This window comes from Carassius auratus, chromosome 10 (genome assembly GCF_003368295.1).
Source record: "Carassius auratus strain Wakin chromosome 10, ASM336829v1, whole genome shotgun sequence".
Classification (NCBI taxonomy): domain Eukaryota; kingdom Metazoa; phylum Chordata; class Actinopteri; order Cypriniformes; family Cyprinidae; genus Carassius; species Carassius auratus.
The window spans coordinates 17563505-17590424 of record NC_039252.1 but is presented as its reverse complement, the minus strand read 5'-3'; the positions used below and the strand labels follow the sequence as shown (position 1 = coordinate 17590424).

At 33.8% G+C, this 26920-nt stretch overlaps 1 protein-coding gene across 6 annotated transcripts in view; it reads right to left on the bottom strand.

The window, feature by feature from the left end:
* The window catches only part of LOC113110118 (PDZ and LIM domain protein 5-like), an 80700-nt gene that overhangs the window by 22808 nt on the left and 30972 nt on the right, over positions 1–26920 (bottom strand). For 3 of the 6 annotated variants that reach the window (XM_026274127.1, XM_026274129.1, XM_026274128.1), the window contains exons 3-5: positions 18789–18940; positions 8838–8871; positions 6782–7218 (exon numbers count right to left, since the gene is read on the bottom strand). In XM_026274127.1, coding sequence (XP_026129912.1) covers positions 6782–7218; positions 8838–8871; positions 18789–18940 — 623 coding nt within the window. The remainder of the gene's footprint in view (positions 1–6781; positions 7219–8837; positions 8872–18788; positions 18941–26920) is intronic. The other 3 variants (XM_026274130.1, XM_026274131.1, XM_026274132.1) reach the window with 1 other exon arrangement.

Sequence of the window (26920 nt, the reverse complement as noted above, 5' to 3'; positions counted from 1 at the left end):
TTTAAAACTATACTGGAAAATTAGAAATAAATATACAGCAAATAATAAATTAATTTGATATCTATATCTATATATATATAAAATGTTTGAGTAATTTCAGGCTTCACACACAAATGCTATGACTTCATCAATGCAAACACACACACACACACACACACACACACACACACGCACACACGCACACACGCACACACGCACACACGCACACACACACACACACACACACACACACACACACACACACACACACACACACACCGATCACATCTCGTCTCCAGCTTTCATGTGTGTTTTCGGACCCATCTCTTTCCCTCATCAGTGAGTTAATGGTGTTAATTTGTGTGAGAACACGAGTCAAACTCACTCCGGCTGCGTCTGCGAGACACTAATTGTTTGAGTTTGTAAACGCAGCTGGAAACTCTCGCAGGGAAGTTAACAAACATTCCTGCTGAAGCTGACAGCTTTACATCGTTAATGAGAAGAAACACACACGTCACGTCTACATTCACTCACTACACACAACAGCAACTCAAAGACTCACTGTTAAAATAAAAACACATCAAAACACTTACTACTAAAGTGCATTAAAAAAATTAAAATGAATTTATTATAATAAATTGAAACTAAAAATAAATGTAAATAAAATCATACAAATTAAAATAAATACATTTTAAAATAGAAACAATAACAATAAAACATTTACTATTAATTTGATTGCAAAAATGTAAAATTAAAATAATTTTAATAATAAAAGTAATTAATTAATAAAATATTAAAATATAATATCAAAACACTCAACACAAAGTAATTAAACCACAAAAAAAGCTAAATTAAAATATATTTTCTAATATAAATAATGTGATTAGATCATAAGAAAGATAAAAACAAAAGAAAACACTAATATTTAATAATAACTAATAAATGAATTCATAAAAAAAACAAAATAAAAAAATACCAGTAAAAGTAAATAAATAAAAAATAAATAACATTTAAAATAAAAACAAATGGAATAAAAAATACTACTGAAGTAGCTAAATCATAAAAATATACAACTAAAATAAACTACTAAAATAATGACTGTACTAATAATGTAATCAGTTAATAACAAATAAAACTAATAATTAAGTAATAAAAATGTATACTTGCAAAAAAAAAAAAAAAATTCCAGTCACAATGTTGTTTTGGGGATCTCTGGTCTTTGGGATGATGGGACAGAAAGCACCGCACAAGTTTAGGACAAACACCTCACAGACGCAGACACACGTCATCAGCTCAGACTCCAAGAGGAAAACTGGAACCAAACGCTCAACTTTAACAACTCACTGATGTTTCCAATCACACAAATCCTGTTCAGACAGCAGCATCATCATGTTCCAACTACTGCATATTTCACCCAGAAACTATTTACTATGCTTTCTGTTGTTCCAAACCCATATCACTTTCTCTCTTCAGTAATACACAATTAAACACTTACTAATAAGGAACAAAATCATAAAAATTAGTGCTGTCAAAATTAGCGCGTTAACGCATTCGATTAATTTGAAATATTTAACGCGTTAAAAAATAACGCAATTAACGCGGCTGCAGTTTTTTTTATTTCCAGTTGTGGCCTATGTGTGTTCAGCGTGCAAAGAAATATGGATAAGACCAAGGAAGGACTTTTAGACGGAAAGTTTCAGTATAAAACTCTGCCGGCTTACTCTTCAGTCTGCCACAAGAAACATTATGACTGTATGACTGTAACAGTGCGTAAATCAGACCTTTCTGTAACGCTAACGTTAATAAGCTTAAACGAAATAACGAAATAATTGTGTAGCGGAGTATTTTTTGTACACAGTGCCGCGAACTGTCAATCACTCCTGTGCGCGTGCATCACTGTTCTCCTCAGCTGCAGCAACTTGCGCTCTCTCTCTTCATCAAGCTTTAAAACAAAAAGGGGACAAAAAGATCATATTGTCTTTGTGCATAGGCTATAGATTAATTAGATAAATGAATATCTAAATTTGTGCCTTGCCGTCTACGGTATTTTTTTAGAACTTAGAAAAAAGATGCTGCAGCCAATGAACAGCCAGCGGGGGCTGCAGGACGACTCAACCTCCGCAGACAGTTTTTAATGTTTATCAGACAATAAATACTCAAGATTTTGCTTTAGTATAACTCACAACGAGTTTCACACACCTTCTCCGGCCACGTTGAGTTGTTGACACTTAACAGTGGGAAAAGCGACACACGCGCTATTCACTTGTATAACTTAAGGGTGAATGGGTAATGTAGTTTCTGCTCTGGGTGGGATGAATTAGGAAGCGTGCATTGTGAAGGGCGCTCTGAAAATCGGCAGTGCAGGTAAAAGGTTAAAACCTCTATTAAAACAGATGTCCAGATGAGCGTACCGGTACGCTACAAGCACGTTCTGGCCGCACGGAGAGGTGGCGGTACGCTCAAGAGCTATATTTGGAAGTGGCGGTACTGAGTACCGGTGTGTACCGGCCCACTTAAAGCACTGGCAATGACTATACTTTGGAATTTTTTTGCAGTCCACTTAGAATTCAACATGGAAATCATTTTTGTTTTTCATTGGCATTGATTGTTTTGAAATTCAAATGGTACTTACATGCCTGTGTTTTTATTTCTGTAATAAATATGGCTTTCAAGCCAACAGTTAATTTGGAGGATATTGATGGTTTATTGCAGGTATGTTGTTTACATGAGAAAATCTGTGTTACAAGTTAAACAAAAATTCCAATAAACAATCATATTTTTAATTTAAATAGTTTCTTTGTCTTGAGTTTACATTAATTATTTACATTTTACATTTACATATCCAAAAAGTTTCAGTCTTTTAATTGCGATTAATCGCAATTAATCGCGATTAATTTTAAAAAATTGTGCGATTAATTAGTTAATTTTTTTTAATCGATTGACAGCACTAGTTAAAATAAAATGTTATCAAAATAAACACACATCACAACAGAAGATGAGAAGCTAAATCTTAAAGCTGTGTCTGTTCATACAACAAAAATACATAAGAAATCATAAAAAAAATATCACAAACCCTCACTGTAAAAATGGTTGAAAATAATAATTAATAATTAATTCAGTATGGTACTTTGTTTCTCCGTAACTGTGAAATACCCATTTCTTTTCAACAGCAACTACACAAACTTTATGGAAAGGGAAGCATGAACATTCAACTAAATATCTCCTTTTGAGTTTCACAGAAGACACAAAGTCACAGGAGCTTTGAAATGATGACTCCTCCAAGAGAGAGGATCTCTCGATAGTTATTTATTCTGTCACGATTCGACCGGTTGACTTCACGATCACTGGAAGCTCATAATAATATATTATGAAGGATGCATCCATGAACGCAGAGACGACACGAGCAACATCCGGCAATATTTCACACAAATGTTTGACCCGTTACAAATTCTCACAGCCTTTAAAAACTCAATCCATCTGAAGCTGCGCAGAACGAGCGTTTGTTAGTCCGAGTCTCAGCATGTGGACACACGGTTAAGTGTTTGTGGGATCAGAGGAACCACATGAGAGGGAAAGAGCTCGCTCCAGACACAAGATGAAGCTTTAGCAGCTTTCTTTGATCTGCTGTTGACTTCCACGGCAAAACTACAGCGAGCGAGCAAATACAAGACGTCTAAGACAAGAGCACAGACGGTGAAGACACGAGAGAACTGTTGAAGTCTGCTTTTTCTACACATTTTCAAAAAGAAAAAAAAAAAAATATATATATATATATGCTGAAGTTTAATATTTAAATCAAAATGAAAAATAAACAGTAAAAGATTAAATAATTCAATTAATACTACTACTACTACTATTACTACAACAAGTAATAAAAAATTATATGAAACAATATTAAAATATCTAACATATAATGCATAACAAAAATAAAGCCTTTAATAAGTGCAATATTTTAAAATGAAATAAAAATAAACAACACATAAATGAATAATAATAATAATAATAATAATAATAATAATAATAATAATATATCTGTAATTACAAAATATTGAAATTGAATAACTTAATATTTTAATAATAAAAATTTAATTTAAGGCATTTTATTTAATAATAATAATAATAATAATAATAATACATATCTGAAATGAATATTACAAATTAGTATACATTTTATAGTTTAATATTTTTTATAATAAAAAATGTAATATTTAAGTCAATTTAATAATAATAATAATAATAAATATCTGAAATAAATTACAAAATATGATACGTTATAATTAATATTTGTAACAACAAAATGTAATATTTAAGCAAATTTAAAAAATAATAATATCTAAAATACATTCCAAAATATATTACACTTTATAATTTAATATTTTTAATAATAAAAATCTAATATTTAAGTCAATTTATTCAATAATAATAAATATCTGAAATAAATTACAAAATATTATACATGTTATAATTTAATATGTTTTTAATAAAAATGTAATATTTAAGCCAATAATTTATTTTATGAATATCTGAAATAAATTCCAAAATATTATACACTTTATAATTTACTATTTGTAATAATAAAAATGTAATATCTAATCCAATTTAATAATAATAATAATACAATCTAAAATATACATTTTATAATGTAATATTTTTAACAATACAATATTTAATATTCAAGCCTGAATAATAAAAATAAAGTAATCATTATAATAATAAAACAACATTAAATAAATATATAAAATAGTAAAAAAAATACATTTTAAAAACTTAAAAAAATAAAAAGAGGCTAGTGGTGCATTCACACCAGAAGCGAATGAAGCGTTATGCCCGAGTGATTGTGACATGTTAAGTCAATGCAAAGACGTGAATGGACATCCTGCGGTGCAATTAAATGACGCAAAGCGAATTGAGCTTTTTGTACGTTTTGATGCGAATAATGCGTGATTCGCACGAGTTGAAAAATCTAAACTTTGGTGAAAAATCATGCCGCATTAATCGATCAGCTTGCTCTAGAAGTGACGTGATTATGACGTAGCAAGCGGAGGCTCAAAATGTCCAACTACGCACGAAAAGCATCATTTATTAGCGCAAGTGGCGTCTGGTGTGATCGCCCTGTAAGGACTAACAGCACAGATTTGGTACGAGGTTCAGAAAACCATCCCTTTACACATTGACTTCCAGTTTCCCCCAGAGAGCTGTGTGAGGATACTGCGATTCCCTTTCTCTAGAGACAATATTCTGCTTCATTTACAGCTTCAACTCTATGAATAGCAATTGTGACAGGCTCTCGCTTCCCACAGAAGATCATAAAAACTGAAGGAGTGTGATGTAATCATCCATAAAGCACTGTTTATGTGAGCAAACTCAAACAAACAGCAATTATACACCAGCATCAGACGAGCAGAAGTCATCCGTCTGAAACCATAGTCCCACATCAAACGCAAGGTTTAGACTCCTCACAACTCAAATAACACATGTTTGACATGTTTAGGTGCTTTAATCAAGACTTATATTCCTGATTTGAATCCCAGCTGAATTACATGCATGGATTCTCAACCAGCTGAGAAGATATTTCAAAGATAATGTACAGTATCTAATAAAACATCAAATCTTCTGAAAGAGATGTTAAGGTAGGTTGAGTGCAACAGTGTGACATTAAAGTTCTGAAAGCTCTAGTTTGTTGTAGCAGCATGATGCAGAAACACTGATTCAACCAATAATGAGGGTTTGGGGCGGGACTTCCTGTCTGTCTGACCAATAAAAAGCAATTAAATGGTTCTGGAAACCTTTACATCTTTAATTCAGTTTGGTGATGTTAGTGGAGCAGAAATTACATTCATGACATTTCTAAACAGTGCCTAATGTACTTATGAACTAATAATCTGCCATTTTTATTCCTCAAATAATGGCGTAATGTTAATGTGTTTAATAAAGGTAAAAAACTAACAAAAACTTAAAAAAATAGATTCTTGTGTGCCAAGAAATCACACTGATATTTTTTTTTAGCAAAATTACTAATTTTAAATTTCTATTTTAATTGAATATTATGAATAGTACTACAGTTGTACTAAGATTAATACATTACTTTGAATCAGAATAAATAATTTAATGATTCACTTAATTAAAATTAAACAACAACAACAACAATAATAATAATAATAATAATAATAATAATAATAACAAAACATTTATAAAATAAATAAGAAGTTTTTTTATTGGACCCATGGTAAATATATTTAACTAACACTAAAACCATAAAAAGCTTTAAAATAAAACAGACTTAAACTGACATACAGTGTGTGTGTATATTTATATATATACACACACACACACACACACACACTTTTTTCAGTTTTTACAGATTTTTACTGTTTTTATTATTTATCTTTTTTTTTTTTACTGATTTTAGTTTTTTCAACATCTCTCTTTTACAATTAGTTTAATTTGATACTGAAATGGTACTAAACAAACTAAAATAATAATTAAAAATCTATAAAATAACATACAAATTAATAATAATAATAAAAAAAAAAAACGGACAAAATAAAAATCTAAATATTAATAAAAACTAGTCTCCCGGTTTTATCTTAATTACACTAAGATAAAAGCTCGGTTCCTCAGGTTTTAAATCGAGAGCGTCACAAACAGAATAACTCAAAATATTCCTTTGTCACACCATTAAAACCCTTTCTGAACAACACAAAGACACCCCACTGAGAACAGTGAGGAAGAATAAACACAGGAAACAGAAGTCTGAAGAACAGGAAGTAGTTTCTGATTGGCCGGTTGAAGCCCCACCTACCCGTTGTGCTGTTCCCCAGGGGCTCTGCTCTCCAGCAGGCCACGCCTCTGGCCCAAGGCCACCTCACACGCGTTCTCATTGGAGTAGAGGTTGATGGGCGTGTTATAGACGGACGAATGAGGGGCGACGGGGGCCGGGGGTGGAGCCATCACTCTCGCCGGGGAGGAGGAGCCAGAGGAGGGTGTGGAGGAGGAGTTAGCAAAGGGGGAGTGACCAGAGGTGGGTTTGGGGGCGGAGCCATGCTGCTGGGTGGGAGTGGCTGGAGTGAAGGCAGACGAGGCGGAGGGGATGGAGGCTTTGGGACTGACTGATCTGACCGTGTTAGTCGTTCCACCAAAGGGCCGAGCGGTTTTATTATAAGCAATGCTGGCGGGGCCGGTGGAGGCCCCAGGTGTTTGGCTGATGGGCACCGGCTTTATGATCTCCTGCGGTTCCCCCTACAGATGTGATGAAACACATGCAACACACGCTCACGTCACACGGCACACGCATGCAGGACTCCCTCATTACAGCCCTACAGAACACTTACTTCAGTCTGTGGCCAGTTCATTCGCAGGACTGACTCATTACAGGAAATGTACATTCATTTAATTCACATTAGGGTTATTATAGTTAACTGAAACCATAAAAGAAAATTGATGTTACTACAAATGCATTCAAATTATAAAAGCTGTAAATAATTTTTTTTAACTAGTTTCCATTTTCATTAAGTTCATGTTTATGTACTAAATATATAATTTATAATCATATTATTTAATACATAAAACAAAATTAAAATATTAAAATACATATGTGGACATATAAATAACTAATAAAAATAAATTCACTAAATTTCTTCCTATTAAAAGTAACTTTGTTGTGTTTTTGTCACATTAATTAGTTTTTTTAAAATACATCTATACCGATTTTATTCATAATCTGTGAATCAAATGTTATTTTATATTTTATTATAGTTTTTAAATGCTTCGAATTAGTTTACATTTACGTTCTTATATTACAGTTGTGTCATTTTGTCCTTTTTGTTTTGTCTATAGTTAAAAAAATGTGTTTATAGTTTTTCATTTTGATTTCAGTTTTAGTTATTTTAGCACATCAAGTTAAACTAAATGAAAATGCCTTTCAAACTAGCTCAAATGAAATAATGTTTTATTGTAGTTTTTGCTTGAGTTAACTATAATAAATGCGAGGGTATAACTGAAATCTTCTCCTGCTAAAGGACTGTAATGAGGGCAGCAGAATCCCATGCAGCAGATCTCATGTGTGTCCTCACCAGACGAGATGCAAAGACACAAAAGTGACGTCACATTTGATTGGTTGCCTCATTTATAATCTGTCACAATGCACAGATAGGCCCCGCCCCTAGTGCATGTAATTGGTTCAAACATCACGGTGTATTAAAATACACTCTTAATGGCTGTGATTCTGTCATTTCATAAAGTATTTTGCATTACTATTACAATGTCATATAGACACCTTTTTATTAGAAAAAGGCCATACATTTTTATTCTGTCAGGTTATTTAATGTGCTTATAGTACATCAAACATGGAGAACTACTTTGTTGTTGTCATCAGCTACATAATGATGCCTGTATATGATTAAAAAGGCATTTGTTTTGGTAAAAAATTTTCCTTGCACACAGTTTACAATATATATATATATATACACACACAAACATAGAATATAAATGATATATGATAGATAATTTGTGTTCATATAAGGCTAATTATAAAGACTACAGACTAAATCCAACCTTGCCCTAAACTGAAAAAAAAAAAAAAAAAAAAAAAATTAATAAAATAAAATAAGGAAAATAATAAAATAATAATAATAATATAAAAATTATATAAATAATTAACAAAATAAATAAAAAATACAAATTTAAATAAAATGTAAAAAATAAAATAAAAACAACATCTAAAAGAGCTTAATCATGAGTTGCTTTTTGGTAATAATTAGCGCTCTGTTGTAGATTTAAACACTTATTTTACTGCCACATTACCAGCGCCTGGTTAGGACACACATTGCATATAATTACATAGTCTGAAGTTTACATACCTTCGAAGTGTCTGTTTTAGTGATACTGGAAGATCTGCAAAGACAAGACAGATGTTTAACAGAAGAACTCATGATTGCAGAGTAATGATCTTCTGATTGAATCAAAATTGAATTAATGTCCCAAAGTTTGAGAGAAGATATATCTGTGTCTGTGTGTGTGTGTGTGTGTGTGTGTGTGTGCGTGTGTGTGCGAGATCTAGTTTGAATAATGATATTTGGCTGCCATTCACACCGACTGCACCTTCCACTGTACGCTAGATTACATGGCCATAAATAAAGCAGAGAGCAAACTATGGCATTCAATCCCAGCATGCCCTGTTCAGCACTGCCAAGAGCCGAAGGCCGCGCAGGAATAACTACACAAACTGTCTTCACAGCGTAAAACAACCAGTTCAGACTCTGATGAGCCGCAATCACTGAGAGAAAACATGGTGAAGTGTCTGAGGTGACAAATGAGATTCCCAGAGCACACGGGCCTCTATAAAAGGGGACTGTATGATACCATTTAGACGTACCACCTTTGGACAAAATGTAATATCAATAATAGGTGGAAAATTTTGGAATAGCTTGCCCCTTGTGATACACCAGTGTCCTTCATTCACCTCCTTTAAAACTCAATTAAAACAGTGGCTCTTAGATAATCAGACATGTACTCACTTTTAACTGTAACTTTAATCATTAATGCTGGGGGAACTGGTCGCGATTGATCGCGTCCGGAATGGAGGTTTGTGTTTGCATGGTGTATTTGTGTGTGCTCTGTGTAGTTGCTTTGTGTATATGAATGCACACATATGCATTTATTTATTTAATAAATATTTACATGTATATACTGTATGTACATTTATACATTGTCTATGTTGTATATAGGTGTGAATAATTTACGCATGGATAAGTAAAGATCTTGAGTGTGTATGTGCGTGTGTGTGTATTTATGTATGCGGGATGATTGTGCATGGTGCATGCATGTGTATTGTGTGGGCGCGGACTATTGTTTTAGATGTGGTTGGTCGCAATTGTTATTATGTTATTATGAATTTTTGTCTTGTTTGTTTGTATTGTTGATGTATATTTTTATTTTTGTGTATTGTTGTCATAATGATTGAATGTTATATGATTGTTGGTTATTTATTTTTTTGTTCGTTTTTATGTCACCGGCCTAGGGACTGCAGATGAAAAATAGTATCTTTTTACTAATTCTGGCATATTTACATGGTTTACAACAATGTACATGAACATGCATGGTCCCTATTAAATAAATAAACTGAGAAACTGAGAAACAGAGCAAACTTTGGCTGGTTCGGAGGCTCAGAGGAGACTAAAACACACACTTTTAGCTCTCTTATGACACTGAAGGAGCAGATCCACGTTTAGGATCTAGTTTAAATCAGATTTTAAGAAAAACTAATGGGAGAAATCCCTCCACAAGGCATATGTCCATTAAAACATAAAAAAAAAAGAAAAAGAAAAGTCTTCTTATTGGTAAAATGCATCACGTCTTGCATCACTTTTCCTGATCCTGAAAATAAAATGCATCACTGTTTCCACAGAAATATTGAGCAGCACAACTGTGTTCAACACTGATAATAATCAGAAATGTTTCTTGAGCAGTAAATCATCATATTATTCTGATTTCTGAAGATCATGTGACACTGAAGACTGGTACTTTACGCTCTCATTTATCAGCTGATTCTCGTCACACGGTCTACGGCTTCATCTGTCCTCATTAATCCGCATCAACATTCCTCATAAATAACATCCGTCCTCGAGCAGGCGACAAACTGGCCACACTTCCTAAAAACTGCTGTGACTCTGTGAATCCATGCCACGTCCTCGATCACCTCCATATCAGAAGATCAATCTACAGATCCTGTCTGTGAAGAACCATCCTGTCCATACGAACACAAACTACACCAACAGCATCTGAGCACAACGAAGACAGCACAGGAGAAAACCATGTTGGAACAGAAGAGCATTTAAAAAAAGCTATAAAAAATAAATAAATAAATAAATAATAAAAAATAATATATATATTATATATTATATATATATTATACCACATAATATAAAATATAAATAAATATAAATAAAAGAAAACTAAAATACAATGTAGAATCAAGTAAACTAAAGGAAAAAAAAATAATAGGAAAAAAATACATGAAATACAAAAAAAATATAAAAAAATATGAGAAAAAAAAAAAGAAAACAGGGAAAGAAAATGAAATGAAAAAATCCGTAAAAATGCAATAAAAAAAAAAAGAAAAAAAAAAAAAAGCAGTGTGGAAGTAGACCATGTCAAACTGCAGTTCCTATCTTTAAAAAAATAAAGTAAATTAAAATAAAATAAATCTTAAACTAAAACAAAACAAAAAAGTTAAATTAAATAAAATGATTGAACAAAGGCAAACCGTGTTCAGAGAGTACAAAGGATTGTGAAACACTAAAATATCTTGCCTTCAATAAAATAAAAACTCTTGGAAAGGATTTTAGCATGCGGTGAAAGACACTGGACAACACGTGTCACGATTATTGTCTGACGGCCAGAAAGAGTGTGTTATGAGAGCGTAGTCAGACTTCACACCACTGTGTGTGTGTGTGTGTGTGTGTGTGTGTGTGTGTGTGAACACTGGACAGCTGCAGTGAAACACTATTAATGCCCAGCGTCCACATCAAAATCACCAAGAACTCAGAGACACGCTTCAACACAACATGCTCTTCAAGAATAGCTTCCTTTTCACTGATATGTGTCGTTTGGAGTAAGATAAGATCTAATAGAGATCCAGCAGGTGACTGTGATTTACTACACATATTAAATTAGCGTTCACATCCAGTTAGAGAAAGCAAGTTTCATCTGTGAAAGCTGAATGTGTTATTTCTGCAAAACTAACGTCATCAAATCAAACAGCACAAATAACAACTATTTCTGCGCGATTAGCTGCGACAGGAGACACGACAAACACACACAACACAAACCAACAGACGCTCCAGGAAACACACTTGAAAAAACTGCAGAGGAACAAAACTACATATGAGACATAATCATCAGACAGACGCATTGTTCTCTGCACCGCATCACACACACACACACACACACACACACACACACACACACACACACACACACACACACACACACGCAATAATACATGTACAACCTACATACAGTTCATGTGATTTTGTGTGAAGATAATTATAGAACTTCAAACTAAAAGAAACATATAGGAAATAAAATGTCAAAAATTTAAACATTAAATACAAAAATACATTAATAAAATATAATATTTTATAAAATACAAAAAAAAACTTCACAAAAGTATGTACAACCTACAATAGTTACTTTTTTTATATGAAAATATAAATATACAGACTTAATCTAACCGTAACACTACAAAGAAAAAATATAATTAAGCAATTATTTAAAATACAACCAATAAAATAATGCTATAACATTTTTTATTTATTAGACTGAGATTTATTTGCATTTTAAAAATACATATAAAAAGATTTATATTTATATACACAAACACACACAGACAGAGAGAGAGAGAGAGATAAATATATAAAACATTTTAATTATAATTTAATATAAAATTATATGTTTAATATTAAAACATTTTTTTAATTTATTTTATTCCTCATGCTGTACCAAAACCATACCCAACCACGACATTATTAATTTTAATTAAATTAAAATTTAATATAAATCATTTTTAATAAAAAAAAAAAAAAAGTGTCAAATGCAATAAAATAAAAAAATAATTTAAACCACAAAAAAGTAAACTAGATTTTTTTTTTTTGTGTGTGAAATTCTTTATTTTAATAAATCAAATGAAATCTAGTTTTGAGCTCATGAGCACAGCGGGTGTTTGACTACGAGTCCTGAAACTCATATCACACACACACACACAGATGTTTGAGCCGCAGGCCGAATGAACCTGAGGAGGAAGATGAATATGAGATCTGTTTTTGTGCTTATAAAGCTTCATTTCCATCCTCTGACGCACCGAAAGCTATGCAGGGAAAATTACTTTTCCTTTCCCAGTCCAAGCCGCGCAGAGCTCAACAACAACTAATATACCACAAATGACATTTCAAGATTAAGATGTCATTCCAAGACATTATCAGTTCCAGCGGGATCCAATGGAAATAAAAACATCAGATATAACACAATCAAATAATGATGATTCTACAGGATGAAGACGTGTGGTAGCTTAAGAAAAGGCTGTAAAGAGAGCCAGACTGTAAAATAGATTGTGCGGAAATCATTAGACTTATTTTCACTGATATTCACAGCTTGATTTTATATTTTATGAGTAAATAACAGTTATGGCACATTAGTCAAACTTTGCAGAAATATAAATCCACAACAAATCAGTGTTAAAACTTTGTTCTAACTGTTAAAATATAAACTAAAATAAAGAAATACATCTGCCACATTAAATATATTTTTGATTAATTTTTTTTAAAATTTATCAGTAAAATTTTAATGCCATTGTCATTTTATTTGTTCGTAGCTATTAGTAGTGCGGCAATATAAAAAAAAAAAAAAACTAAAATAAAATAAAATTTGGATCAGTAAAATTTTTATTCAAGTAATCCACGTATTGTGCTAAAATTGAGTAATCTGATAGTATTAGTAATAACGAGACCCAAGTGAAAAACGGCTTTAGTATGACTACATTCATATATATATATACTGCACTAACAATGAGACAATAATAATCAGTGTGTGTCAATGATAACAGTGCAACACAAAGAGCGCCAGACTTAACATGCGTTCCCAAATGAAACCCAAGATGCAAGAAACAATGCATATAATATAATGCAAGCACTATCAAAGATTTCACCACTAACTCTATACTGATATACGGTTTCATAAATATGGCTGTGTTCAAGGGTTTTACATGCTCATATTTAAAAAAAGTCAAATCCAAGTGCTTCAAGCATCTTGTGCGAACCCTGGATGAAAACAGCGGAGCGTCAGCTCGACAGGAAATGAACAGATTTGATCCAGATCGCTCCACAATAAGCTGTGAGCCAAACGAAAGCTGAGAGAGCCACGTTATCTGCGTTTCAGCTCAGAGATTTGAGCGGCTGTGCTCCTGCTACCGTTTCCACAAGAAGAAGAATCTGTGGAACAGCCATATTTTCGGTTTCATTAAATCTGCTGTTCCTGAACGAACACGTGATTCAAATCAACATGAAATGCATATCAACTCACATGATTCATTTGAACACACAATGGATCAGTAAGTGTTTTTATTGCTGTTTCACAGACTGCAGAAGTATTTGATGTTGACTGAAGCTTGCGGGGTTAATAACTCTCTGAACGCTGGAATCATGGAGACTTGACGTGTATTAGACTGGAGAGAGAATAAGAGTCTGTGGAGCACAGGAGAGTTCAGACAGGCAGCGGTTCTCCTGTGCCTCATAAAGGTCTGAAAAACCAACTTTGTTCTGTTTTAATGATTCCCCTTCACACACACGCTGCACTTTCAGCACAGGAATGAGGAACGACTGCTCACAAAGAATCGTACAGCTTCAAATAGAGTCAATTCTCTACATGCACTTCAAGAGGAACGCATTTTTTATCTTTTTATCAAAAGTTGCTTTGGGAAAACTGTGTGTTACAATTGCAAAAGTTTCCCAAACAATTACTAATGGTTAATTTTCACAAAAATATTAAAATATAGAATAAAATGAAAAATACATAAACAATGCTACTACTCCTAACAATCAGCGAATCAGGAAGCAGCAGTCAGATCAGCGATCATCATGTGATCACCGTGTCGGAGGACGAGGTTCGGCTCTAAAGCGAGTGACCGTCAGGAAAGCAGCAGGTCCTGATGGGATTTCGGGCCGTGTTCGGTCCTGGTTTGTTTACATCCTTTTTTAATGAGTCTTGCTACCTCAGTGGTTCCCACGTCCTTCCAAAAATCTGTGATCATCCCTGTGCCTAAGAACAATAAACCCTCTTGTCTGAACGACTATCGTCCAGTTGCCCTCACATCAACGGTCATGAAGGTCTTCGATGGACTGGTTAAAAACTAAATCTGCTCCTCCATCCCGGATACTTAGGACCCTCTTCAGTTTGCCTATCGCCCCAATAGATCCACACACATCAACAGCATTAACAGGCTGCTATTTATCAACTATAGCTCAGCTTTCAATACTAAAGTCCCCATAAAGCTAGCCTCTAATCTTATGGACCTCGGCCTGAATTCTTCACTATGCAACTGGATTCTTGATTTCCTCACCGAAAGTAGGTGAAAGATTGTACCATCTGGATGAAATTCAGGGTCTCACCAGCAATCCTAAAAACTTTCTATTCTGGGGCTATAGAAAGTGTATTGACTCAGTGTGGAATGGGAACAGCTCCAGTCAAGACTGCAAAGCCCTGCAGAGAGTTGTGCGCTTAGCTGAGCAGGACATCTACCTCAAACGCTGCAAAAGCAGAGCTGTTAAAATCAAGGACTCCGTCCACCCCAGTAACTATCTTTTCACTTTGCTGCCATCTGTTAAGCGCTTCTGCAGCCTGATGGCAAAAACTGAGAGACTCAGGAGGAGTTTCTCTTAAACTCAAAACCAGACTCTTAACATCTTCATGTCTCCAATTAATATTCACTTGATCAGTAAGATCTTCATTACTCTCTACCTCACATTGACGCACTGACAGTGTCAACCTGTTTGCACATTCCCGGGTATCTTAATATTTAAGACTACAGTGTACTTTCATGCACGTTTTCTATTCTATATTTAATTCTACAGTATACATATTTTTATTGTTCACTTTTATTAAATTTTTTATAGCTTTATTTATGTATATTTTCATCTGTGTTGTTTTCTTTAATAATTGCACTGTCGATGGAGCGTACCTAACTCTATATAATTGTGTATTTGACGAATAAAAATCTTGAATCTTGAATCAGTATGTCGGTGCCACATTTCCACTGATTTGAGGAAATCTCTCTTACAAAGAAAGGCTGTAGACTTTGCTTTTGTCAGTGGGAAAGGATATCTAATGATCAGACAAAAACTACTTACATCTGCACACACTTCTAGACAACAGTGTTTAAATTTGTGTAAAAACAGCCGACGCAGACCTGAACCTCCCAGAAACAGCAGCGTCCAGCAGGTGACGGCGGTTTGAGACGTGAACCAAACCTGTCCCAAACCTCAGGTACTCCTCCAAACACATGCTTCACACAGCACTGCATCAACACGGTCGGGAAACATCCTTAAGAACGCATGAGAAGCGGAGCAACATGTGGTCTGAAATGATCTGGAGATGCAAACAAAACAGTACAAATTTGGATTGGATATGGATGATCGGCTCTGAAGCGGCACGAAAGGAGCTTTGATTTATCCAGACGCTTTGACCACAGATTGAGCCGTTTCACCACCTCAAGAGACAAAACACAGAACCTGTCATCTGCATTTACAACAAGAGCGTCCATGAAAAATCATCTGAACCAATGATCATCTCCAGACGATGACTGAAAGACATGAATGTCATATTGAATAGATCAGGAGTATCAAAATGAGGAACTATGAGAGTGATTGATTTGCCTCATTAAATCACTAGTTCACCCACAAATAAAAATTATGATTAATAAAAAAAACAAAACCAAGAATTAACATTTTATAAATTAAAAGAAAACATGGGGAAATGTATAGTTTTTGTGTCTCCGTGCGAAATATAATTGATCCAAATATATATATATTTTTATTATATACCAAATTAAATAATTAAAATATAGAATACAAATAATATAAAAAAAAAAGAATGTAAAAAAATGAAACAATAAATTTTATCCAAATCTTGTACAGATGGTTGGAAACAATACAATGGACAGCAAATGGTAACAAAATTATTTTTTTCACCACAAGTACAAACACAACTAATTCAACTTCATTAACGTCCAAACAAGTGCATTAAAGCACTTCACATTAAAGCACTTCAAACCCGTAGAGACGTGCTCAGACACTGAGACGTTCAGACGGAGGTATTCTGGGAGGTTTGGGTTCAAGCAGCTCTCTGGGATCTCTGAGCAAACGCTGCTCTTCCTAATGCCATGTTATCTTCATACTAAAGCTTAAGTGCCGTTTGATAGCCTTTGCAGATATTCTGACAAATGTTCAACAGCTATGAAAACGGCACTAAAAGACTTTAATGGGAGATTCCAGAGCTCTTGCACAATCTCTCTTCCCTAAACGTCCTTTAAAAGAGCACATAACTCCAGAATGTGAGCTGCGCTGAGAAACCAGCTTCAGCTACAGCTCAAAAACTAAACCTACATCCTCTTGAATTCGTCTGCCTTGAATCGACACAGCAACAGACATTTAAAAGAACAGATCACTCAACAAAAAAAAAAGCATTTTTTCCACTCGCATCTCTTTTCAATGAAGGAAATCTGCTCTAACAAAAGGGGTTTTGAAGGCTTTAAGAAAAGAACATTTAAGGAACATTTTTTTGAAAATAAAAACAACTTCCAATCGATCTTCATTACTTGTTTTCTCGCTTTCCTCAATTTTGTTACATTTCTCAGAAATAGATATCTTAATTTTACATTTCTAGTAAATGCATCTTAAATTTAAGGATGTTTAGATATTTGTACTGGGAAAAAAGACAAAAATACTGAAGACGACATTAATTTTTTTGCAGTGCATGTAACATTTAATGCCATTTTTCTTTTACGCCTGTTCTTTACACAATTTGTGGATCATAAAAAAATAGTTTAAAGAAAGTTGGTAGCCATAGCCATATAGTAAGTTGCTATATACTGACTTTTATAACAATTAGAGGATAATTTTTAATCTTTAACCTTTAGGAAGCTTGATTGCATGTGCACTCACTTTAGATTTAGCAATGAAATAATGAACTGAACAGTGAGTGCATGAACTGATAAAAATAACCTTGGATAAAAGCACCTGCCGCTGGAATGCATGAATGTAAATGATCTAAAGCTTAAGAAGGTCTGGAATAACATGCGTGTGAGTAAAGGAAGAGTTGATGTTCCTTTAATTGTAAATCAGCACTTTTAGATTGACTTTCTTATAACTGTGATGAAAGATCAACTCTCTGAAGAAACAGAGCTGATGTGCAGATCCCAACATCTTGAGCGCATTAGATCCTGTGTGTCCCGTCGTGGGAAGAGACCCCTGGAGAGACGAACCCAGCCAAGAGCTCCAGCACAAACAGCTCTTCTGCTCTGACGGATCTGCTGGCGTATTTACACAATCCCTGATCGCATCCGGACGACTGTGGGGTTGATTTCAAAGAGAGAACTCGGAGAAGACGCAGTTTGTGGGGAAACTAATGATCAGAAGGTTTTTTTATGTGTCTCTCCTGCTCACCATGGCTGTATTTGTCTGATCACAAATACAGTAAAAATGTGTAATATTATTATGATTTTAATCAGCTGTTTTCTGTGTGAATCTGTGTTAAAGTGTAATGTATTTCTGTGATGCTCCGCTGTATTTTCAGCATCATTCCTCCAGTCTTCAGTGTCACATGATCTTCAGAAATCAGAATAATATGATCATTTACTGCTCAAGAAACATGAAGATTATTAGCAATGTTGAACACAGTTGTGCTGCTCAATATTTCTGTGGAAACCATAATACATTTATTTTTCAGAATTCATAGATGAACAGAAAGTTCAGAAGAATTTAATTTATTTGAAACCGAAATCTTTTTTAATGTTATAAATGTCTTTACTGTAACTCTTGATCAATTTAATGGATCCTTGATGAATAAATTATTAATTTTGTTTTCTTTTAAATAATGTGCATCACAAAAATATTCAGCAGCATAACAGTGTTCAACACTGATAATAATCAGAAATGTTTCTTGTGTGTGTGTGTGTGTGTGTGTGTGTGTGTGTGTGTGTGTGTGTGTGTGTGTGTGTGTGTGTGTGTGTGTGTGTGTGTGTGTGTGTGTGTGTGTGTTACCTCAGCAGCGAGAGGTTCAGGTTTCCCGTACAGGCTTTGATTTTATTCTGTGCTTCCAGGTGTGTCATGCTCTCCGTTGCAATGCCTTCGATAGACAGCACCACGTCCCCGACGCTGATCTTGGCTTTCGCTGCCTTTCCTCCTTCTGTCAGCTGCATCAAACACACACACACACACAGTTCAGAGACGCACGAACACACATGAAAGCTGCTGTCTTCATATCACACACACATCAGACTCGACTGAAATAGATTCTCTTCCGGTGACCCCTCGATCACTGAGAGTGGATTTGTGAAGCAGATTCAGTCAGAGACACGATGGGGATCATGAACTCTTACACACCAAGTAGAGCTAGTGCAAATATCAATGACTAAACACTTCAATTTCTCCCTCAAATCCAGTTAGAGACTGTGTTTTGGTGTGCTTTTCTGAATGCTTTAGTTCCCTTTAATTATAATTGCATTAAAAAGAAAGGCAGAAGTATTTTCTGATAATCAATCTCTTAACCAATTTGATCAGAATGAACAGTTGCGTTACCCTTATTAGACTGATGATGGACACAAAGATATTTTAATATTATTTATACACTATTATAGTATTTATTAATGTTTCAAGATATTTTAATATTATCAGTTTTCATTTTTAGTTCAAGTTAAAAAAAATGTAATCTTACTTTTAATTCATTAAAACTAAAACTTTAGTATTTTTAATCTTTATAGTGTTTACTAATATTATTATATATTTTTTATATTTTCTTGAAAAACTAAAACTTTAAAAAAATTTAAATATTTATATTTAGCTGTGATTTTTTTTTTCAATTTTAGCAAAACTACCATTTATACTACTATAAACTTATTTTACTTCTGTTAATTGACGAGACATTTTATTTTATTTTTAATTTTAAGTCTAAGTCTTTTAATTTTGTATTTACTATATATATATATATATATTTTTTTTATATTATGTTATTCAGTTAAGTGCTTTGTCATTTTCACTATTTTTTTTATATTTATTATAAATTTCATTAAATTTTTCATTAAAAACAATTGCTATATAGATGATAACTTTGTCTAGCACTCAAATAAATGTTTAGTATGACCGTTTTTGATAACATTGATAATGTTTGATATTTTTTGCTTTTCCCTTCCTGAATGTGCGATTCTGTCAAAAGTTACCCCTCCATGGGCTTTTCTGATTACCATGAAAAAATTATGATAGCAATATATTATCAATGCTACACTTTATAAATACATTTTTTAAATTTGTTAAATTACATTTTTTTTTAAAGCGAAAATAAACGTATAAAAACTTTAAATACAGTGAAATTAACATTTTATGCCTTTATTTGATTACAACGGTTTCTGATAATAAATTAGTATTAAAATTATAAGTCTAGAAAAATGAAACTAGAATTTGGGGAAAAAAAAAATGTTATGGCCCCTAAAAAAAGTTTCAAATGTTTAATTTTTAAAATTACAACTGAATCAAGAAAATGTTTTACTGAAAAACATAAATCTAAAATCAATTAGTCTTTAAATAAAAAAAAAAAGGGAAAAACACACTAAATCTCACTAAAATCCCTGTCGAACAGCTCCTGATTACTGGACTAATTTAACTTTCGTGCTAATACTGTCAAAACACACACAAGGTTTACATAAACCTTATTTACAATTGTGTTTAAAGTTTTTCTACAAGTTATATAATTATGAAAAACAATAAACAAGTTTCACCCAAATTTAATTTGTCTTTTAATTTATGAAATTTAAACATTTTATTTTTGGTAAATAAAGGGGATTTGCTATTAAAATTAAAACATGGAAGAAATATTTTGTGATTTATTTCTTTAAAAATTAAAAAATTTGTAGCAGTATAACATACATTTTACTAAATAATAGTAACATTTAGTAGCACAATGCCTTTATGTAAAAATGAACTTTTAATGAAAGCATATTTGTCATTTTAAACTGAACTTAAGACTGGTGGTGATGCTTAAAGATATTTTTGGTCATTGAGGGTTTCTGTAAAGAAATAGTAATAGATCGTATTATTATTAAAAGATAATACGACTACTAATTTTACTACCACACTAACAAGATACAATGCATTATGGAATGATGAAGTGCTGGGTTCATGAATATTAATCATGTTGTCTGCGTTCGGTCAAACTGATTTGCTGAAATCAAAACAGGGACGGTAATAGACCCCTTTTGCGCGGACGTCACAGGTACGTCACGGCGCTAGCTGGAGGCAAAACAAACGGAAAACTGGAGGCAGCTAATACAAACCAACACAGGGTCGGCTACTCAAGGAGCTTAAAATGTCGTCTTGTTGTGTTGTTGGTTGCCAGAATCGACGGAGAACATTTTATATACATTGTTGTGATTAATTGTGACCGGAATTTAAGAACATGGTAAGAAAGAATAAATACAGAAAGTTTATAATTAATTTATAATTAATACACGCTCGGTTTCTCTATCAGGTAAGTGTAGATGTCAGGCCACTCAATCGGAGGTAATCCTGTCAGATCGTCCATCCAATGAGTGATTGTGTACGGGTCGCCCAATCTGGTTCCGTCCGTTAAAGTTAACTTTTTCAAATAATTATCGTGGTCCCGGACAGTGAGTGACGTTAAATATTCAGATAAAGCAGATATATTCAGATTTTCTCCAGCCATTGTTAAAAAAACAAGCTAAGAAAACTCGCTAGCTACCGTTTGTTCAAGTGTTGAGGGGAATCTTTCTGCCTCCAGCTAAGCCCCGCCCACACAAATACGTCACCTTGTTTACCAACTATAAAAAGGGTCTATAGATGAGCGCCAGCCAATGAAATTGCCATTTGCGCATTAGCTCCGCCCACTACCGGAAAAAGCGGCATATCTTCTTGTTCGAAAAATATGAAAAATTCTAAATGAACTCCATTATTTTGACAGGAGAAGACAACAAAGAATAGTTTACATATAGCGTGTCGATTCAGCGTGGTAAGACTCTCGCTCTCTCTCTCTCTCTGCATGTGTGAGAAACAGCGCTATCAGTAAAGTCGTGCGCCTTCACACAGAGTTTACAGAGCATCAAATACAGGAGGTGCGCTGTGCGTCCACTGAGATTAACTGAAAAGTTCAGATCGCTTGATGGAGAGAGAACTCTGACGCTCAGATGCTGAAATTAATGCAAGCGTCATGCGCTTCAGTCTATGTAGTAAACAAACCCGTCACGTCTCTGCCATTCATTCATTCACACAGAGACGCGCAGAACACGGATTTATAGTTTAAACAACTTTTGCGGCTTAACATTTACAGATACTGGTCCATACGAAGATTTGATTTGATTAATTTATGCTAACTTTGACTAATTCCATGACTGTCCATATTTTCAAAGTTTCATTTTCATGACGTACTGGACTTTGAGATTCCGTCCTCGTCAAGAACCGGGTTTGAACGGGACCTCGGTACCACCGGTACTTAAAGAAACCTGCTACCGTCACATTTACAATTTTTTAGTAGCGACTTGTTACCGAAGTACTATACACAACCACATGGATGACGAATATCATGCATATTTTTTCACATATAAAAAAAAAAGGTAGGATTTTACCAATCAGAAACTGGTTGGAAAAGTGAATGTGTGTGAAATGTTACAGTTTTGTCATCTTTAAAAGACAAAATTAGTCAAAGGATGACTGTGACAGATGTAAAATTCTCCCATACTGAAATATTCAGTTCAGAAGTGCATTAACTGCATTATTCAGGAACTGCAAATCTAGAGCTCACACGACTATACGTTCCAGCCTACAAATCTCCCAAACACCTCTCCGAGGGAGTCTGACGGGTCACACTTATCCGAGTCATTAGGTCAACGACAACAATTAACCCTCGAAGCCTGAAGCACATGTCCCGAGGAGACCCCACAACACACTAAACACCTCCAGAAGCTGCACACACACACACACACACACACACTTAGCATTAGCAGCAGGCGCAGCAGTCTTTGCTTTTATTAACATCATAAACTAAACCTCAGCCTCATAAAGCTGAAGGCAACAAGGATCAAATCCCAGCGCAGAGGAGAGCGACAACCCAAATCACACAACACCTCACAGCTTGCCTTCCAATGCTTTCATTAGTCACACTTCAAGCTACATTTTCAACATGAAAGATTAACAGGTTTTTAACAAACTATGCTGAGTTATGCTGCGTGACCAGAGGAACTTTCCATATCCATATTTTCACACTTAAGCCAAGAGAAATAACAAGGCATTTGACTCACATAATGCAAGCATACATTATAAACATTATGAGAAATTAAATAAATAAATTTTAATGGGCCATGTATACTTTTGAAATTATAAAATTAAAATTGAATAATGTATATAAATAAACAGAAAAGTTACAAGTTACTTCCCAGGTTGGTGACATCACAAACCCAGAAGTGTACATAAACTCCGCCCCCAGGAACATGCAACAAAGGGGGCGGAGCCATGTAGCGCTGCTTTAGAGAAGAGGAAGAGTTGCCATGCTGTCAAAACTAGGGGTGCACATAAAAATCTAATCATATATGAATCATGATTCTGTCTTCTGATGTTTCTAATGGATTCAAAGGTTTCAAAATCAATCTAAAGCAGCAGAGACAGAGAGATAGATACATATAGATGCACAGATAAAGAATAAAGATTCACACTGAGCACCGAAAAGAGAGTAAACGGGGTCTATTCTGACGTCATGCTGACCTTATTAGGAAACAAACAGGACAAATCTCCTTTGTTTGGTATAAAGTGAAGCTGAACGGTCCTCATTACATGTGTTTGGCAGATGAGCAGCTCTAGAAAGCCGAACAGATGAGATATTTGCCCTCTTGGCAGCTCTGAAGATGCTGGTTTAACGCCGGCCTGTAAACGCTAATGAACGGTTGCTCCACTACGAAGCCAAAGCTCTGCGGCCTGTCTCCTTTTATAGCCATCTGAGGGTATCATGGGCCACATCACACACACACACACACACACACACACACACTGGCAGAACAATGACCCAACATCCACAAAACAGCCGAGCAATCCCAGCAACCAGCAGACTGTTGTGACATTTACAGCCTTCATCTACATCTTCATCTAAGCCACTAAAACTCGCTGCTTCTCAATTTAAACCAAAAAGAGAGGCAGAAATGAAGGCTATAATGAGAGAACCGCAAGTAACGCTGTTTACTGCTGGAGAAAAATAAGTACGTCGGTACAAATAATTACAAGAAGCAGTTCAGAGTAATTGATAAAGAAAAAACACCACATGCTGTAATCCAGATAGGAGTTATATTAAACCAAACTAAATAAGACTATATTAGTTTCAGTTCAGATATTAAAATTAGAAATGTTGCCTTTGTAATTAGGGTTTTCAAAATAAAATATTAAAGGTGCACTAAGCAATATTTTTATATACATCTAAAAATGTATTATCATTATATTGTATATAAAATAATAATACATATTTTTTATATTTTCCTTTATTTTTATTTAATGTTTGCTTTATTTTAAGTAATGAAAATATTTTTGAGAATTAAAAATGATATGAAATCTCGTTTCTGCCACAGAATAAATAAATAAATAAATAAATACATAAAGTGAGATTATGATTTTTGTCTTAGAATTTCTTGTATTACTCATGAAAAAAGGTGAGAATTGAGAGATATAAACTGAATTGAGAGGAAAAAAGTAATTGCAACTTTTAATCTTGTTATTCAAACAATAAAAGCCACAAATATAAGATCCAAACTCAGACTTGTGAGGACAGAAAGTCTTTCTAGGAATTTCATTTAATTTGTGTGTGTTTTTTATTCAGCGGCAGAAAAACACACACAAAAAAATGTAATTACTGGAAATGAATGAAATCATGTCAGTTTATATCTTGCAATTCTAAGTATGGTGTTACAGATAATTACAGAGAAGCAGTTCAGCGTAATTGATGAAGGAAAAACACACAGTTGTGATCTGATCGTGAGTTATGATAAACCACACAAAATAAGACAACACTCATTTCAGCTCAGACGTGGACGACGGCCAAACGCTTCCATGTGTGCCTCTGCAATCAAACACTAATTAAATTAGGCTGAAACTCCCCATAAAGATGTCAGATGATAAACCTACAGATCATCATTATCTGCTCCAAACCTCATCCGTGCATCCACCATCGCTCCAGATGCATACAGGTGCCGTCGAAACAAAGCCAAAGGGAAGTTTCCATGCCTCTTTATACGACGAACAATAGCGATCTAAATTAAAATACAGTATTTAGTGACTGCTTGTGCAGCAACACTGATCTACATGTGTGTTCGGCACAGATACGATCAGCACAGCTTCAGCCAGCTGCGTTAAATGACTCCTAAAACTCATTAAAAACTGCGCTGGACTGCTTCGAATCACCTCAAACCACAAGGCCAGTTGTTTCTGGTAATAATACTCAATTTTAGCATCCGGATTTGTACACTTTGTAAAAGAACAGAGACACTTAACTTAGCAAACAACATCAACTAAGGTTAAGATTCCTCTTTCAACTGTGGAAAGATATTATTTGGATGTTAAACGTAGTGGAACGGCTGCTTTTCCTCCAGTTATCTTTATCAAGAGCTGAAAACGTGCCGATAGTTGCATGGTTTTGCTGTCAGTGTATTGAGACGGTGTGATCCGTGTCAAACATTCCTGGAGCGTTTTGGGACAAACCAGGTGTTTTACCAGATCTTGATGAGGAGATGTTGTGTTCCTATATTACACAATAAAAGTACTAATGCATAGAAGCGCAGAAATATATGAAATATAATATACTTCCTGACAGTGTTATTGTAGTATCATTGTGATACTAGTGTTTATTAATAGCCTGAATTAGTTTAGGTTTTCTGTACGTTTATATTTTAATTTTAATCATTGTTGTTTATTTGTCATTTTTATTAGATTTTGTTTATGTCTTTTTTTTTTTAACTAATCAGTTAAAGTTGGTTTTATTTTCAGGAAATAAATTCATGAATACTGAAAAAATTATTATAAAATATGCATTTATGTAAATATAAAATTAAATGTTTATAATGAATAAAGACATTTAATGATCTATATAAACAGATTTATGGGAGATAAAAATAAATATACATGTTAAATACAAATTTAAAATGCATTTAATTTTTTATAGCTATAAAATAGCATACACACACACACACACAAATTATATAAATTGAAAAACTAATAAAATTAATACATTACTATAAATAATTATAAAAAACTATTCATAAAGAGAGTAAAATGCAATTAATATATAATATTATAACTATAAAACTAATATGTAACTGATAGAAAAAAGTATATTTTATATATAAATTAGTTTAATTTTTAGTTATCAAGTTTTTCCAAGTAATGACAATATTTGTAAGGTTTTAGTTTTAGTTCAGATAAATTAAATTCTGAGAAGAACAAAAAAAGTCAAAATCGCGATATATAAAGCTGCAACTGCGAAAACAAAAACAACTGGGAGAAGAAAAAATAAATAAATAAAATGTACAATAAAACACTTAAGACAATTGCAAGTCACAATTACCATGTAATATTTTTTAGAAACAGGGTTCTATGAACATTTCTCCAAATTATAAGTACAGTACATAAGTTTTGCTTATATTTTTGCTTTAAAGTCTACATGATAAAGCCTACATGAAGTCTAGTGATGATTAAGCACCCATTTAAGAGAGAGACATGCAAAAGCTTGAACCCATCACGTGTTTGGCTAATAACTGACAGCTAGCATGAGGCTCTTCATCCAGATGTGCTGCAGATGAACCTCGCGGATCCAAACACAGGAGCATCAGCATCATTCTCTCGTTAATGTGTTAATGCTCTCGATTCCATGGCAATGCAAATCAAAACAACATTCCGCTGCTGGAGGAGAAGATTTCCACATCTGACACTGAAACAACGCTCGTATGCAGCAAACCTGCGACGTGCCACAGAAATAAACCCATAGCACTTCTGGAAAATCTGTTTACGATGATGTCCACTCATGTACGAGTTGTACGATAAAAGTGGATTTACTTTACATGGAGCGAGTTTAGCTCAGATGAATAGTTCTCTCTTTATCAACTGTTAGTAGACAATTCATAGATAGCAAATTTATT